Raw genomic sequence first — 15,204 nt, forward strand, 5'->3', positions numbered from 1 at the left:
CACTTTCACATTTGAAAGTGAAAGTGGAGATTTAACTAAATGATGGTGAGAATTTTAATTTGTGAACTATCCCTTGAATTACGTTTACTCATTTAGTAGCCAAAGCCACATGAATTCTGTTGAAGGTTAAGACATAAATATGCCTTATTCATAAACTATATAACTTCATACAAAATTAATTTGGCATTTTCCGAAGTGTCAAAAATATTTTCTTGGGGGAGACTTTTATTTTAATAATGTAGTCAATGCAACACGAATCTTGTTAGGTCGGGGGCTTAATTTGATTGATGTCTTGTTTATAAAGTATATCTTGAATTGAATTTTGTGGGAGGGTTATTTTATTGCAATTATGGGACTTTTGTGTTGAAAAACAGTTTGTTCCTCGTCGCATGTTTCGCGCTCGTGCATGAGGAAAGCGCGTGCGGTCGATGGGCAGGTAAAAACACACACAGCGTGAGGGAGCGTAGAGGGTATGTTTGTGATGCCGAAACATTCAACACAAAGCGACTCACATTAGCTTGTAAAATGAGCGTATGCTTGTGTTTTGATGATGGTTTCATATAATCAGCTCTAAATGTAGATGTTTTAGTTGTAAGAACTCAAATGAAGTTTGTGCGTTGTTCGTAGCATTAGCAGCGCGGCGCAGATTCAAACAGTTAGCCGAGCGTGCTAGCATTGGGTTACAAACGTTACACTCGTTTGTGCTTTTGCCTAACTGACTGTAAATAAAGGGATTGTTTTTGTTTACCTAGTTTTAACCAGTACACACAGATTTTGATGAATCCCGTGTTGAGTTTGTGTGCCGGTTGCGAAAGTGTGAATCTCGTTAGCCATTTAACTGTTCACTCCAGTCAGATGTTGCTTCTAAATGCACCAACAACAGCGATCGGAGTGTTTTCATTCCGCCCTGAAGCTCTTCTACTCATTAACTAGAGGCTTTCAGTCCGTTACTGCGCTAATTGTTTTAGTCGCCATTAGCTGAGATCTTGGCCGTATCTCAAAACCTATTGCGCTGCCTACATAGACAGCATTTTTGGGTGAAGCGAACCTGCGAAAACTCGCTGTTGATGCCATGAATGCAGTCTAGGCAGGAAGCTTACTTGTTTTGAGGCACATCCCTTAAGTGTCTTTGTTCCTAGTAGCCAGGTACTTTAAAATAGTAGCTGAAAAGATAAAAACAAAAAGGCAGTTCAGACGATTTAAACCCCACAAACGAAACCAAACATTTAGATAGTATAGTTAGTAACGCAAAGTGCTACTGGAAGTTTGTCGTCATAAGTTGTATGCTGCAACAGGGAGTAAGCAACTATACAGCAACAAAGAGGATCTAGTTAAGACTGATGGGCTGGTTTTGTTGTGTTTTCTGTAAATGCTGGCAATTTTTATTTTTTCAGGTGATGGGGTGGGGGTGAGGGGTGGCGTAAGTGGACACCAGTCCCAGACTATGTTGGCATGGCTATATTTAAAGGCTGGGCTGATAGGGGGGATGATAGTCTTACATTGGAAGCACAGTGCGACAGGCCCAGTGCACCTGTCACTAACCCCATCTTACACAAACATCTTGGGAATATTTTCTCAGTGTCTGTGAAATGGTGTAAAGTAAGGGTGTAGGAATGAGTTGGAAAGTGGATGGAAACATAAATCTCATCAGCCTCTCTTTACTAGATGCCACATATACATTGGTATTAGATGCCATTTGACAGCGTAAACTAAACCTTCCATAAATGTCAGTCACTCAAAAAAGTTGAATGAGTAGGCCTGAAACACTTATCCAACAAGAATCCATCCTTTTGTCAAATGGCTTTAATCTTCTGTTGATCATGTCTTCTCTCCTCAGGTAGTTTAAGGTGTAATGGGTTCTGTCTTTCCTTTTCTCCCCCAGACTTTTCTATTTTGTACATACATTATTTTGTATATACTGTTTATAATGACTTCAGTGGTCACTGATGCTGCCCGGAGCAATCGGGACAGAGCCCAACCAGAGACCACACACGCCTCACAGCCACAGAAACAGATACAGGTGAGCGATATCTACAGATCCTCTACGTGTGACTGTGTTCTCATTAAAGGGATAGTTCACCCAAAAATGATAATTCTCTCATCATTTACTCACCCTCATGCCATCCCATATGTGTATGACTTAATTCTGCTGAACACAAATGAAAGTTTTTAGAAGAATATCTCAGCTCTGTAGGTCCATACAATGCAAGAGAATGGTGACCAGAACTTGAAGCTCCAAAGCACGTAAAGGCAACATAAAAGTAACCCATAAGACTCCAGTCATTAATCAGTTGCCGCTTTTCCAGTATCATGCCAGTATGAGCCAGAGTTATCAACTGGCCAGCCGGGGCCAATAGCCTCAGACCTCGAGCCACAAGACCAAAATCGATCTGCGTTCCACCATCAGGCCAATAAATCTGCAGCGTTGCTCTAAAACCCGTCCTTAATACGCCGCTGCGGTGCTAACATCACACACCCCGCCCATTTCACAAGCAAGAGGGAAGCTCAAGCTGAGGTATCATGTTATCTAGAATATTGAATTTATATCACATGTAAACACAAGATAAGTTAGCGTTGACAACTCACCAACTGTAACTGCCACGGTGTCCCGAGTGATCTCTCCACTAACAGCGGGACAATGTCCCAGAACACTGTCTATGAAAGCTCACGAGCCATGGGAAGTCATTTCTTTAGGCACTGCTTTGTCCACTGGGCGTTTTAAATAATTTGTACTCTGCCTGCATTTTTTTTATTAATGTTTCCTGAACATGTACCTTTGTGTACTGGACACATAACCTGGGAAGTTCTACGATACTCTGCCTATGACATTGAACCTGCCTCACTCCACAGATGGCCGTGTTTGGCTAAAGGGTAATCGGCGGGCCAAAGGCTATTTGCCCTTGGCACCGAGGAGGCACGATGAAGCCCTGGAAGTGACACACACTAGCACGCCCTCATTTGGCCCGATAGTGGAAACGCAGCTAATGGGTGCTTCTCATTTCTGAAATTGTGCATCCTCGTTTCTTCTCCTTCCTTTCCTCGCTTCCTAGCTCCACCCTCTTAAGAAATGAAGGATCCAAGGAAAGGAAACGAGGATGGAGGAATCAAAGCAAGACAGATTTGTAAAAAGAAATGTCCTGCTCACTCACACGTCACTACAGAGAGTGCGTTTTTGTGCGGCTGCAGTACCTTGGCGTGCTTGCTGTTATGTTATTAACTTTTTGTTAATGCATAATAAATCTAAATAATTCAAGATGCACTGTTGAAGTATGTGTCAATTATGGTTTATTTAAACTGCAAAGGTGATACATGAATTAAAACTATTGTGTCAGATGTGAAGGGGGAGGAGGATTAACACATGCGTCAGGTACTTTGACCAAAAAGTCTTCTGCGTAGGATGCTCCTGTGTTTCTTCGCTCAAGTGTCCTCATTAAGCTTCCTCTGTCTTTACCTTCTCATGGTGCATTTAAAGAATTGATACATCCTTTGTGGTGGTGGACTTTGTTCAGTTTCCGGGTCATGGGCTTGAGGACGGAGGATGCACAATATAGGAAATGAAAAGCATCCAAATTTTTTCAGAAGTGATATGATAGGTGTGGGTGACAAGTAGGTCAATATTTGTTTCATTTTTTACTATAAATTCTCCACCCTGCCCAGTAGGTGGCGATATGCACAAAGAATGTAAATTACCAAAACTAAAAGAATAACGTGAAAGTGGAGATTTATAATAAAAAAGGATTTAAATATTGATCTGTTTCTCACCCACAACTATCATATCGCTTCTGAAGATATGGATTTAACCATTGGAGTCAGATTGATTACTTTTATGCTGCCTTTATGTGCTTTTTGGACTTTCAAAATTCTGGCCACCATTCACTTGCATTGTATAGACCTACAGAAATCTTCATTTGTGTTCAGCAGAAGAAAGTCATTCACATCTGAGATGTCATGATGGCGAGCAAATGAGAGAATGTTCATTTTTGGATGAACTATCCCTTTAAAGTCTGCAGGTGTTTAACTGTGTCATCTGTCTCTAGGCCACAGCTGAACAGATCCGACTTGCCCAGATGATTTATGACAAAAATGATGCAGATTTTGAGGGCAAAGTTCAACAGGTGAGTGATGCCAACATCTCCATATATAAGGTATGGTTACAGTTGAAGTCAGAAGTCTACATACACTTAATGACTTCAACCTAAAACAAATTTTTTAACCACTCTACAGATTTTATATTAGCAAACTATAGTTTAGGCAAGTAGTTTAGGACATCTACTTTGTGCATGACACAAGTCATTTTTCCAACATTTGTTTACAGACAGATTGATTCACTTTAAAGAGCACCTATTATGGTTTTTCAAATATTAACTTTCATGTAGTGTGTTATATAGCTGTTTGTGAATGTGAAAAAGTCTGCAAAGTTTCAAAAATCAAAGTGCACAAAATATGGAGTTATTGACACCCAAAAGAAAGAACCGATTCTGAACACCTGAAACAAGTTGTTAGTACAAGTAGTAAGTCTGGAATTACTAACCTACTTAATTTGGTAACAAAAAACCCGCCTCTGGTCTGTTTACATGTACAGCCAGTGCAGCCTGTTTGCCTCTGCTAACCGGCTAACTCACGTTATTGTCAAACTACATATAAACTTACAACAGAGAAACGTCCTGTTCTCGTCGTGCTTGCGATGGTGGTTCGGGTTGATCTTCCGATGTATCACTATTGGACTCGGGCTCAAATGGGTAAGGTAAAACAGAAATTTTTTCAGACGGAGCTGAAACTTTGAAATGGTAGTGGGCGTTTCCTTTCCGACACGCACTGTAAGTGGTAGACCAATCACAACAGACTGGGACATCTGACCAATCAGAGCAGAGTAGGCTCTCTGAAAGGAGTTTAGAATGAATCCTTTAGAACGTATCATTGGAGTCGTTTTTGACACTGGGGAAAAAAGGTAATGCTGCAATTTAAATTGGATGCATGTAAATCTATTGTATGAGACCTTTAAAACAAAATTAGGCACGTTTAAAAATCATAATAGATGCACTTTAAATTGACTATCACAATCCAGTGGGTCAGAAGTTTTCACTAATGAGGCTTTTCCACTGTACGGTACAGTTCGACTTGATTCTGTTCGCTTTTGGGGGTTTTCCACTGTGGATAGTACCTGGTACTTTTTTTAGTACCACCTCGGTCGAGGTTCCAAGCGAACTGAACTGATACTAAATGTGACGTCAAAACCCTGCAGATCACTGATTGGTCAGAGAGAATCGTCACTACCAGCGTCACTGGATTTGTAACACAGGACATCAAACCGCTAGTTTTAAAGTTGGCAACAGCGATGGCAGTATCATTTGTTCACGCAACTTTTGAATTGTAAAAAGAAATGGCTGTGTGCAAAATCACGGCGTGGTCAATAATCGAGGTGCAGATGTTCCTCTCGTTAGCGACAAATGAAACGATGTAAAACGAAAAAGTCTTTCAGGAAGTGTCTCAGCTGTTGGCCGCACACGGCCTACCAACAGTGTAGGAAAAAGTTAAAAAAACTTAAAAGTGACTACAGAATCATCAAGTACCACAACAGTCTGAGTGGTTCAAACAGAAGAAAGTGGAAGTGGTTCGACCAAATGGACGCTATCTATAGCAATAGACCAGTGAGCAATGGGAGGGGAGTGCCCTGGACTCGGCCACGGCATTGCTGGAGTCCACGATGGAGGATGGTATGTTTTGTTAGGTTAACTCTATATTCTGCTTGAAATTTTCAATTTATTTAGTTGACCAGCTACTGGAAAGCTTGCTTCTGAAACAACCAGGCCAATTTAACTGTTACACTTGTGTAAAATCACCATGCAACAACTGCTTTATGCAGCACAATAAGCTAGTAGCTAACAGTTAGCGGTCGTGTTATTGTTTATGGGCAGTAATGTTTGTGTCGCGTTTAAGATGATTTCACGGCAGTAGAGGCGGTGCAACTATGACGATCAGCCTATAATCCCACCCACGTTGAGGCGGCACTAAACTGCAGTGGAAAAGCAAGCTCAGAAAAGTAAAGCAAGCAGAGTCGAGTCGAACCGTAACGTGCAGTGGAAAAGTGCCATAAGTTAACTGTGCCTTTAAGCAGCTTGGAAAATTTCAGAAAATTATGTCAAGCCTTTAGGCAAATCTGATAGGCTAATTGGAGGTGTACCTGTGGATGTATTTTAAGGCCTACCTTCACTCAGTGCCTCTTCATCACCACCAAGACATCATGGGAAAATCGAAAGAAATCAGCCAAGACCTCAGAAAAAAATTTGTGTACCTCCACAACTCTGGTTCATCCTTGGGAGCAATTTCCAAATTCCTGAAGGTACCACGTTCATCTGTACAAACAATAGTACACAAGTATAAACACAATGGGACCACGCAGCCATCATACTGCTCAGGAAGGAGACACATTCTGTCTCCTAGAGATGAATGTAGTTTGGTGTGAAAAGTGCAAATCAATCCCAAAACTACAGCAAAGGATGATGCTGGAGGAAACAGGTAGACGAGGATCTATATCCACAGTAAAATGAGTCCTATATCGACATAACCTGAAATGTTGCTCAGCAAGGAAGAAGCCAATGCTCCAAAACCACCATACAAAAGCCAGACTACTGTTTGCAAGTGCACCTTGGGACAAAGAATTTATTTTTTGGAGAAATTTCCTCTGTTCTGATGAAACAAAAATTGAACTTTTTGGCCATAATGACCATCGTAATGTTTGGAGGGAAAAGGGTGAGGCTTGCAAGTCGAGGAACACCATCCCAGGCGTGAAGCATGGGGCTGGCAGCATCATGTTGTGGGGGTGCTTTGCTGCAGGAGGGACTGGTGCACTTCACAAAATAGATGGCATCATGAGGAAGGAAAATGATGTGGATATATTGAAGAAAAATCTCAAGACATCAGCCAGGAAGTTAAAGCTCGGTCGCAAATGGGTCTTCCAAATGGACAGTGACCCCAAGCATACCTCCAAAGTTGTGGCAAAATGGCTTAAGGACAACAAAGTCAAGGTATTGGTGTGTCCGTCACAAAGCCCTGACCTCAGTCTGATAGAAAATTTGTGGGCAGAACTGAAAAAATGTGTGAGCAAGGAGGCCTACAAACCTGACTCAGTTACACCAGTTCTGTCTGGAGGAATGGGCCAAAATTCCAGCAACTGTGGAGAACAATTGTGAGAAGCTTGTGGAAAGCTACCCAAAAAGTTTGACACAAGTTAAAGGCGATGCTACCAAATACTAACAAAGTGTATGTAAACTTCTGACCCACTGGGAATTTGATGAAAGAAAGAAAAGCTGAAATAAATCATTCTCTCTAGTATTATTCTGACATTTCACATTCTTAAAATAAAGTGGTGATCCTAACTGACCTAAGACAGGGAAAGTTTTTATGAACAAACGTCAGGAATTGTGAAAACTGAGTTTAAATGTATTTGGCTAAGGTGTAGGTAAACTTCTGACTTCAACTGTATATGTTTGGCCTGTTCACTGCTACAAATTTTGCCTGAAGGAATGAACCGGTTTCATACAAGTTAATTTCAAGCGACAGCATTTATGGTGTAATGTTGATTACCACTGCTAGTCATTCACATTCGATGATCGACAATAATTGGGAAAAGACAAAACCATGGAGCCCCTGAAATTGTATTAGCTGTGAGACAGAGTGCCACTCATTAGGCAGACTTGCAGTGTATCTGACTGAAATCTGTTTAGTTGTTTTGTAGTCTGAACAGAACAAATATAAATAAGCCTGAAACCTGATTTTTACTGATGCTTATGTTGTCATAAGTGTGTAAACAAAGCCTTTTGATGTTGTAAAGAATTTGTTTGCATTTAATTGTGTTTGTGTGGCAGCTCATGGAAGTTACAGGCAAAAATCAGGACGAATGTATGGTGGCCCTCCACGACTGCAATGGAGATGTCAACAGGGCTATCAACTTCCTGCTGGAGGAGGTCACTAACAAGGTGCACACATGCTGCAGTTTATCCTGTTTTACTTGTTTCTGATTTAGTCACATCATCTCTCTTGTAACTGTATTAATTATACCAGGAAATAAGACTGAGTTCAAATTGTTATTCATGTAATTAAAGGAATAGTTCACCCCAAAATGAACATTTTCTCATCTACTTGCCCTCATGCCATCCCAGATGTGTATGACTTTTCTAAAGATTTTTAGAAGAATATTTCAGCTCTGTAGATCCTCACAATGGAAGAGATTGGTGGCAAAACTTTGAAGCTCCAATAAGCACATTAAGGCAGCATAAAATTAATCCATAAAAAAAGTTAGATTTGGTCTGTTCTCACATAAAATCGATTGGATCACTTCTAAAGATATGGATTAAAATACTCACATGGAGTCACATGGATTACTTTTATGCTGCCTTTGTGTTTTTTGGAGCTTAAAAGAATTGGTCACATTCACTTGCATTGTATGGACCTACAGAGCTGAAATATTCTTCTAAAAATGTTCATTTGTGTTCTGTAGAAGAAGGAAAGTCATCCCTTTAAGTAGTGCTCCTGACTTAACCAGCCTGCCATACAAGTTCTCAAGCTGCAGGAGGTCTTTGACAAGCTGTTTTGAGTTTAATAGTTCCATTGACTGTGTTTTCAAATATTCACATTATGGTCCCTTCTTTGCTACTTTGTTTGCATAGGATTCATGGGAAACGGTTGGCAAAAAGAAAAGTGTTGGAAAAGAAGGGACATCAGCAGAGAACAGAGAGAAGAGAGGAGAAAGGGAAGGCAGGGGCCGCGGGGGTCCAAACAGACGCGGAAGAGGGGCCAGCCGCTACCAAGAAGGTTTGTCTGCCTGTTGTGTTTAGCTCTGCGTGTCCTTCCTTGTGCATGAGGATGTGGGAATCTCATGAAATTCATATCAGGGGTATATTTCACCCTGAAATAAAAATAAATAAATAATTTTGCATTGAGACATTTATTTTCATGACAATTAAGCAAAATTTCCCCCAAATTCTCACTACTGCAATATAGCAATGAAAATCATCTTTTTCAAACACAGATTTTTTAAATTAAATTTTATTAAAATAGCATTACAGCAAAATAATACTGATGTATAAAAACTTGATTTGAATATAATTTCTTCATGCATTACAGTTAGGGATTGGTCAATCCCTAAGACAGTCAATCCGTGCATTTTATCACGTGGCTCGTTGTGCATGACACCGCGGAGACTCGGAGCACGTGAAGGCTCGTACTACTCTCCGTGATCCACGCACAACTTACCATGCACCCCATTGAGAGCGAGAACCACTAATCGTGACCACGAGGAGGTTACCCCATGTGACTCTACCTTCCCTTGCAACCGGCCAATTTGGTTGCTTAGGAGACCTGGCTAGAGTCACTCAGCTCACTCAGGATTCGAACTCGCGACTCCAGGGGTGGTAGTCAGCGTCTTTACTCGCTGAGCTACCCAGGCCCCCACTGTCACTATTAATTGAATTTTCCTCTTCCCAGTAATATCACTTTGCCTAGTTTTTGCTGACAAAAAAGTTTAAAAGGCTTATTAAAAAAACAAGTATGGACTAACAAAATATTCTCTATATTAAGATAGACAGCTCTATAAAAATGAAGCTTAGTTTTAAGCTGAAGACAAACTGATAACCCATAGGTGCAATAAAACTGAATGTGACATTTTTTTGTTATTCATTGTCATTATTTCATATAAATATTATTATTCCTTAATTTATTTTTGCATTATATTTAATACATTATATTATGGTATCTTAATATGGGATAAATAATTATATTTATAATTTGTTTCCCTGCCTTTTCATTTAGTTGGATGATTGTATTAATAGTTTTCACTTATTGCTGCTTGAATTTTAAACAGGGGAACACGCGCTCTCTCATGAGGGCAAGAGATGAAAGGAAAGCGTTGAAAGGGCACATGTTTCTGAACTCAATGGGTGCTATTATTGTTAATGCTGTTTAAATTGGAGATATTTAATAAATTACACTACATCTTGTAACTCGCATTATTACTGAGATGCCTATGCCCGTCGGAGACTGAGAAGCTGCTGCCATGAAGGAAAATAAGGACCGCTTCACAGCTTGCACTGTTTTCCCTTTGCCTTGCCTTATACATTAACAGTACATTACACAAGCTTTTCATATTCGCTATACCTCTCCCACTGCATCATTCTTAACTGCTGAATTTAAGTTTGTTGTCTTACAACACTATGCCAATATTCCCCACACTCCGTGATGCCATGACAGTGACTCTAAAGTCTTAACGGAGCCGTGCGTCTTTTGTGACATGAGCAATCAGTTTATACGATCGGCCAAATTACCGATCACCAATCGAGTCATAGGACGTGAATATCGGCCAATACCGATCGGAGAAAAATAGAAAATGTGCTTAACTGTCATGAAAATGTCACAATGCAAAAAATTAAAATGTAAAAATAGGATTAATATACTTTATGCTTAATATTTTGGGGAATATTTTGTCATTTGCATAATGTTGAGAATAGGTGTATCATAAGCATGCACTGCTCTCTGCATCTGCTTTCAGGGCGGTCAGAAGAGAACGGGTTTGATTCAGTTTCAGCAGAGAGAGGAGGAGACCGTGGGCGCAGAGGAAGAGGGAGAGGTCTGTGCATGAATACACACTCAAAGTCATTCTTACTCACTTACTGGACTCTCACAGACTTTGCTACCCCAGATATGAGTTTTGTCGCCAGACCGTACCAGTAAATGTTTATTAATGTAGCGTGATGTCATGGAAAACAACTTTTGTATGTTAAATCTAAAAAAGTACTTCTTAAGAGCACTATGATTGCAGTAGCAGGTCAATTGTATGTATAATAATATTTAATATACAGTGGCAAGAAAAAGTATGTGAACCCTTTGGAATTACCTTCATTTATGTATAAATTTTAGTGCTGTCATTACATTTTTTAATCCTGATTAATCGCATAATTTTTGGTACTAAATTGCGATTAGTCGCAAATTTTGAAAGTGCTGAAATGTGACACTATACTTGTCAATTTATTTCCAGCTTAGGAAAGAAAAAACAATATTTAGCAATATAATGGTTTGTACATTTTCCAAACAAAGCCTTCCGCAATATAAAGATAGAAATGCACTAAAATAGCACCAATTCAAGTAACATTAAACATTTCCCAGAGCCTAAGTGGGAGTTTGACTGATTGAAAGAACTAGTCCCCTCATAGGTTGCATTTTTATTGCAGTGGGCATTAAATCTCTTAAACTCTCATCCTCCACAATATTAATCTGCCGGTAGACTGTGGTTACCTGCTTTCCTACAGCAATCGTGAAGCTGTGTACATGATTAGCATCAGAGCGTCAATTCCAGCGTTGAGCGCCCCTTTGAACTTACCATGCGCCTTACATAAGCTGAAAAATACTTGATTTCTAACACAAGTCCCATCTGGGCCTGTTTTGTAAATCAAATAGTGTTAAGAGCTCTTTTCTCCATTTTATCACTGACAGGGAAGCACTGTCAGAGATTCTTTTATTTAAAGAGATCACAACCTCCGCGACTGAATCACAGGTGAGCGTAACGGTCAACTAGAATGCCTATGGGACCGCTGCGTTATGCTGTGTTTGTAGGCTCCGACTGGTAGAAGGGTTCTGGCATGTGTGTTTTGAAGTGTGCGTCAGTGTAATGACTCTGGGCGGACACATTACAAAGGTTCTGCCCTTCACACCAGTGTTTAAGCTGTATTAACGGTAAATGTGTTAATCGCCATTAAGAAATTAATGCGTTAAACTTGAATTACTCGCATGCATTAATTTTGACACCCCTAATGCATTTTTCTTAAAATATGGTTTGATCTTCATTTAAGTTTCAATAATGAACAAACAATGTTTTAACACAAATTATTGTATTGTTCTTGTACATATTGAATACATCATTCAAACATTCAGTGTAGGTTGGAAAAAGTATGTGAACCCCTAGGTTAATGACATCAACAAAAGCTAATTAGAGTCAGGAATTGGCAAACCTGCCATCCAATTAATGAAATGAGTTTGGGGATGTGGGTTAGAGCTACTTTGACTTATAAAAAAACAGATCTCAGAAGACCTACAATCAAGAATTGTTGCTTTGCATAAAGCTGGAAAGGGTTACAAAGTTATCTTGAAGAGCTTAAATATTCATCTGTTCACAGTTAGACAGATTGTCTATAAATGGAGATGCCAAGATGCCTCTAAGGGTTCACCGCAGAATGCTCAATGAGGTAAAAAAATAACCCTAGAGTGACAGCTAAAGATTTGAAGGAATCATTTAAACTGGTTAGCATCTTTGTTTATGAGTCTACTATACGGAAAACATTAAACAGGCATGGTGTCCATAGCAGGACACCACAAAGGAAGCCGCTGCTTTCCAACAAAATCATTGCTGCATGCCTGAAGTTTGCCAAAGACCACCTTGACACTCCACAACTCTACTTGGAAAATGTTTTGTGGACTGATGAAACTAAGGTTGAATTGTTTGGGATGAACAAGCAGCACTACTTATGGTGTAAAAAGGACACCACATGCCAAATTGAAAGCATCATCCCAGCAGTGAAGTACAGTGGAGGGAGCATCATGATTTGGGGATGCTTTGCTGCTTCAGGGCCTGGACCACTTGCCATCATCGAGGGGGACATGATTTCCCAAGTTTATCAAGATATCCTACAGGATAATATCCGGGTGGCTGTGCGCCAGCTGAAACTCAGTAGAAGTTGGGTGATGAAGCAGGACATTGATCCTAAACATAGAAGTAAATCCACTAGAGAAAGGCTTCAAAAAAAAGAGAATCCATCTTTTGGAGAGGCCCAGCCAGAGCCCAGACCTTAACCCAATAGAGATGCTGTGGAATGACCTCAAGAGAGCCGTTCACACCAGACTTCTTAAGAATATGGCTGAGCTGAAGCAGTTCTGAAAGAGAATGGTCCAAAATTCCTTCTGAACATTGTGCAGGTCTAATCTGCAGCTGCCAGAAACGCTTGGTGTGTTGTTAGCTTAAGCACATTGTGGTTGTCTGTACTTGTGACTTTGATGAAGATGAGATCACATTATGACCAATTAATGCATAAAATCCTTAATCATATTTGGAACTTTTATAACTCAATTTCAAATGTTATGACCGTTTGATATTTTATGGTGCTGAGTATTAACAGTTGTGCTTGAGATGAACAGTTTAATATATTCAGATGCAATGTGTTGGATGTACGTTATGTGTAAACACTGCAATTTTATTTTATAATGTCGAGGTTCATTCTCCTCTGAGTTTGCTGAATTTGAGGGGCTACATGATGTTAGCCAATCAGAACAGTTGGCATTTACATTGAAGTTTTAAAGAGGTGCTTGGGCCAAAACAGAGCATTTCAGACAGAGGGCCAAAAACAGGGTGGAAAATAATATTACTAAATTGTGACTGTTTTGGTGCAAAAAAAAAAGTTTATAACATTATCATTGTACCTCAGGGAAGATAATGAAGTTATAAAAAATAGCACTTCATGACCCCTTTAAAATCAATAGACACAAAATAGTAAAACATTAAAAATATGATTGTTTAAGCCACATTAGAAGCCGTTGTAAAATAGCCGATATATGCACACTTGTGATCTCACAAGATTAATTGGTAACACTTTATTTTACAGTGTCCTTGTGTTATACATATTACATGTAATGACTATAGTAATAACAGTAAATTATGCATAATTACAAGCAACTAAACCTAAACATAAACCTATAGTAAGTACATGTTGTTAATTAATAATACTCAGTACTTATGAGTGTAATTACACTAACAAGGACACTGTAAAATAAAGTGTAACCGATTCATTTTATATAATGGTGAGTTATGTTGCTCGGCAACCATAAACAACCTTCAGTTACATTGTGTTGTTTACACTGGAGATGAGCAGCACATCACAGTGCGTCAAAGCTAAATCTCATAATCAGTGACTGTCTACACTGGAAGTGCCTGTCTGCGACACAGTTTGCAATGTAGGCTACAGTTGTCTGCTTGGTGTTGGCCTTTTACAAATTATGCCACAGAGCAGATATGCTGTAGTATAAATCAGTATATCAGAATCTTTTAACAGCTGACACATTTGTACTGATGCATAGTATATGCTGTCATACTGGCCAGCCCTAGTTTACAGTATGTATGAGAGAAGTGTGGCTGATGTCAGTCTGTGAGCTGGAATCTATAATGGGCAGGATGGGGCCTGTTCATGTTACTATTTGTGTAACAGTCTACAAGCAGCGTTTTTAGGACACTACATGTGACGGATGTGTTTGTTAAAGCAGCTGAAACTCGAGAGGGGAATATGGTGTCTGAGCTTTTAAAGGGGACTTATGAAATTAGTTCAGGGTACTATGTAGACATAGGGTCTGTTCCAAAACCTAGTGAGCGTCCTCCAGAGGCAGCATTTTAAGACGTAGGCTGTTCCAAAATGTAGGTATCTTAATTATGCTGTCTCGGAAGATACCTAGTTTTGGACATATTTTAAGGTAACATTGTATGCATCCTTCTCCGGGTGGGCGATCCCAGAACGTACCGTGATGAGCTTGATGGAAAAATAAATCCAAGATGGCAGACGAAGCGGATTATAAATATACTTCCAATACATTCAGTACTGAAAAGTATCGATAAAAAAAATTGTTTAATGTCATAAAAAAACTGACTATTTGACCCAAAATATGTGTGTATTTATGCTCAGAGTATCGCATTGTTCCTCTCGCGTCACCTCTATTGAAATCAGTTGTGAGCTGAGTCTCGCGTGCGCTGCCTGCATGCGACGAGCACTATTTGAATGACGCATGGAGCTACCGTCTATGGATAGTGTTCCAAATCGCTCTCTTATGAGGCATCATTTCAGTAAGGATGCTGCCATAGAAGACAGCTGCCTATATAGGCAGGAGACCGCAAGGCAGCTCACGAAGTTTTGGAACAGAGCCATACTGTAGCCAGAATACGTCTTGGTTATAATGTCAGAGTTATCAGTACTTTATAACTGCCCACATTTACATATCTATTCCTATTCTGTTTTCATCAACTTGGGACATTGTTATTAATTTCACGTCAAGAGATTAACCAGTTGTAACAGAGATCATTTACTAGTCTTAAAGATATATTAGCAAAAACTAAATGGCTAATTAATTCTAAATGCTTGAGAGATGCTTACCGAGCAAACAGGTCTGTAGATGATACTG

At 39.7% G+C, this 15,204-nt stretch overlaps 1 protein-coding gene across 3 annotated transcripts in view; it reads left to right on the forward strand.

The window, feature by feature from the left end:
* The first annotated feature begins 378 nt into the window (after positions 1-378).
* ubap2b (ubiquitin associated protein 2b) overlaps positions 379-15,204 on the forward strand; it is a 41,261-nt gene continuing 26,435 nt past the window's right edge. For 2 of the 3 annotated variants that reach the window (XM_051652636.1, XM_051652637.1), the window contains exons 1-6: positions 379-436; positions 1,883-2,020; positions 4,038-4,115; positions 7,866-7,976; positions 8,667-8,811; positions 10,544-10,621. In XM_051652636.1, the coding sequence (XP_051508596.1) occupies positions 407-436; positions 1,883-2,020; positions 4,038-4,115; positions 7,866-7,976; positions 8,667-8,811; positions 10,544-10,621 (580 nt within the window). In that variant the 5' untranslated portion in view covers positions 379-406. Of the gene's footprint in view, positions 471-1,882; positions 2,021-4,037; positions 4,116-7,865; positions 7,977-8,666; positions 8,812-10,543; positions 10,622-15,204 lie in introns of all 3 variants that reach the window. The other variant, XM_051652638.1, reaches the window with a different exon arrangement.

The sequence above is a fragment of the Myxocyprinus asiaticus genome, chromosome 24 (assembly GCF_019703515.2).
Source record: "Myxocyprinus asiaticus isolate MX2 ecotype Aquarium Trade chromosome 24, UBuf_Myxa_2, whole genome shotgun sequence".
In the NCBI taxonomy this organism is placed as follows: domain Eukaryota; kingdom Metazoa; phylum Chordata; class Actinopteri; order Cypriniformes; family Catostomidae; genus Myxocyprinus; species Myxocyprinus asiaticus.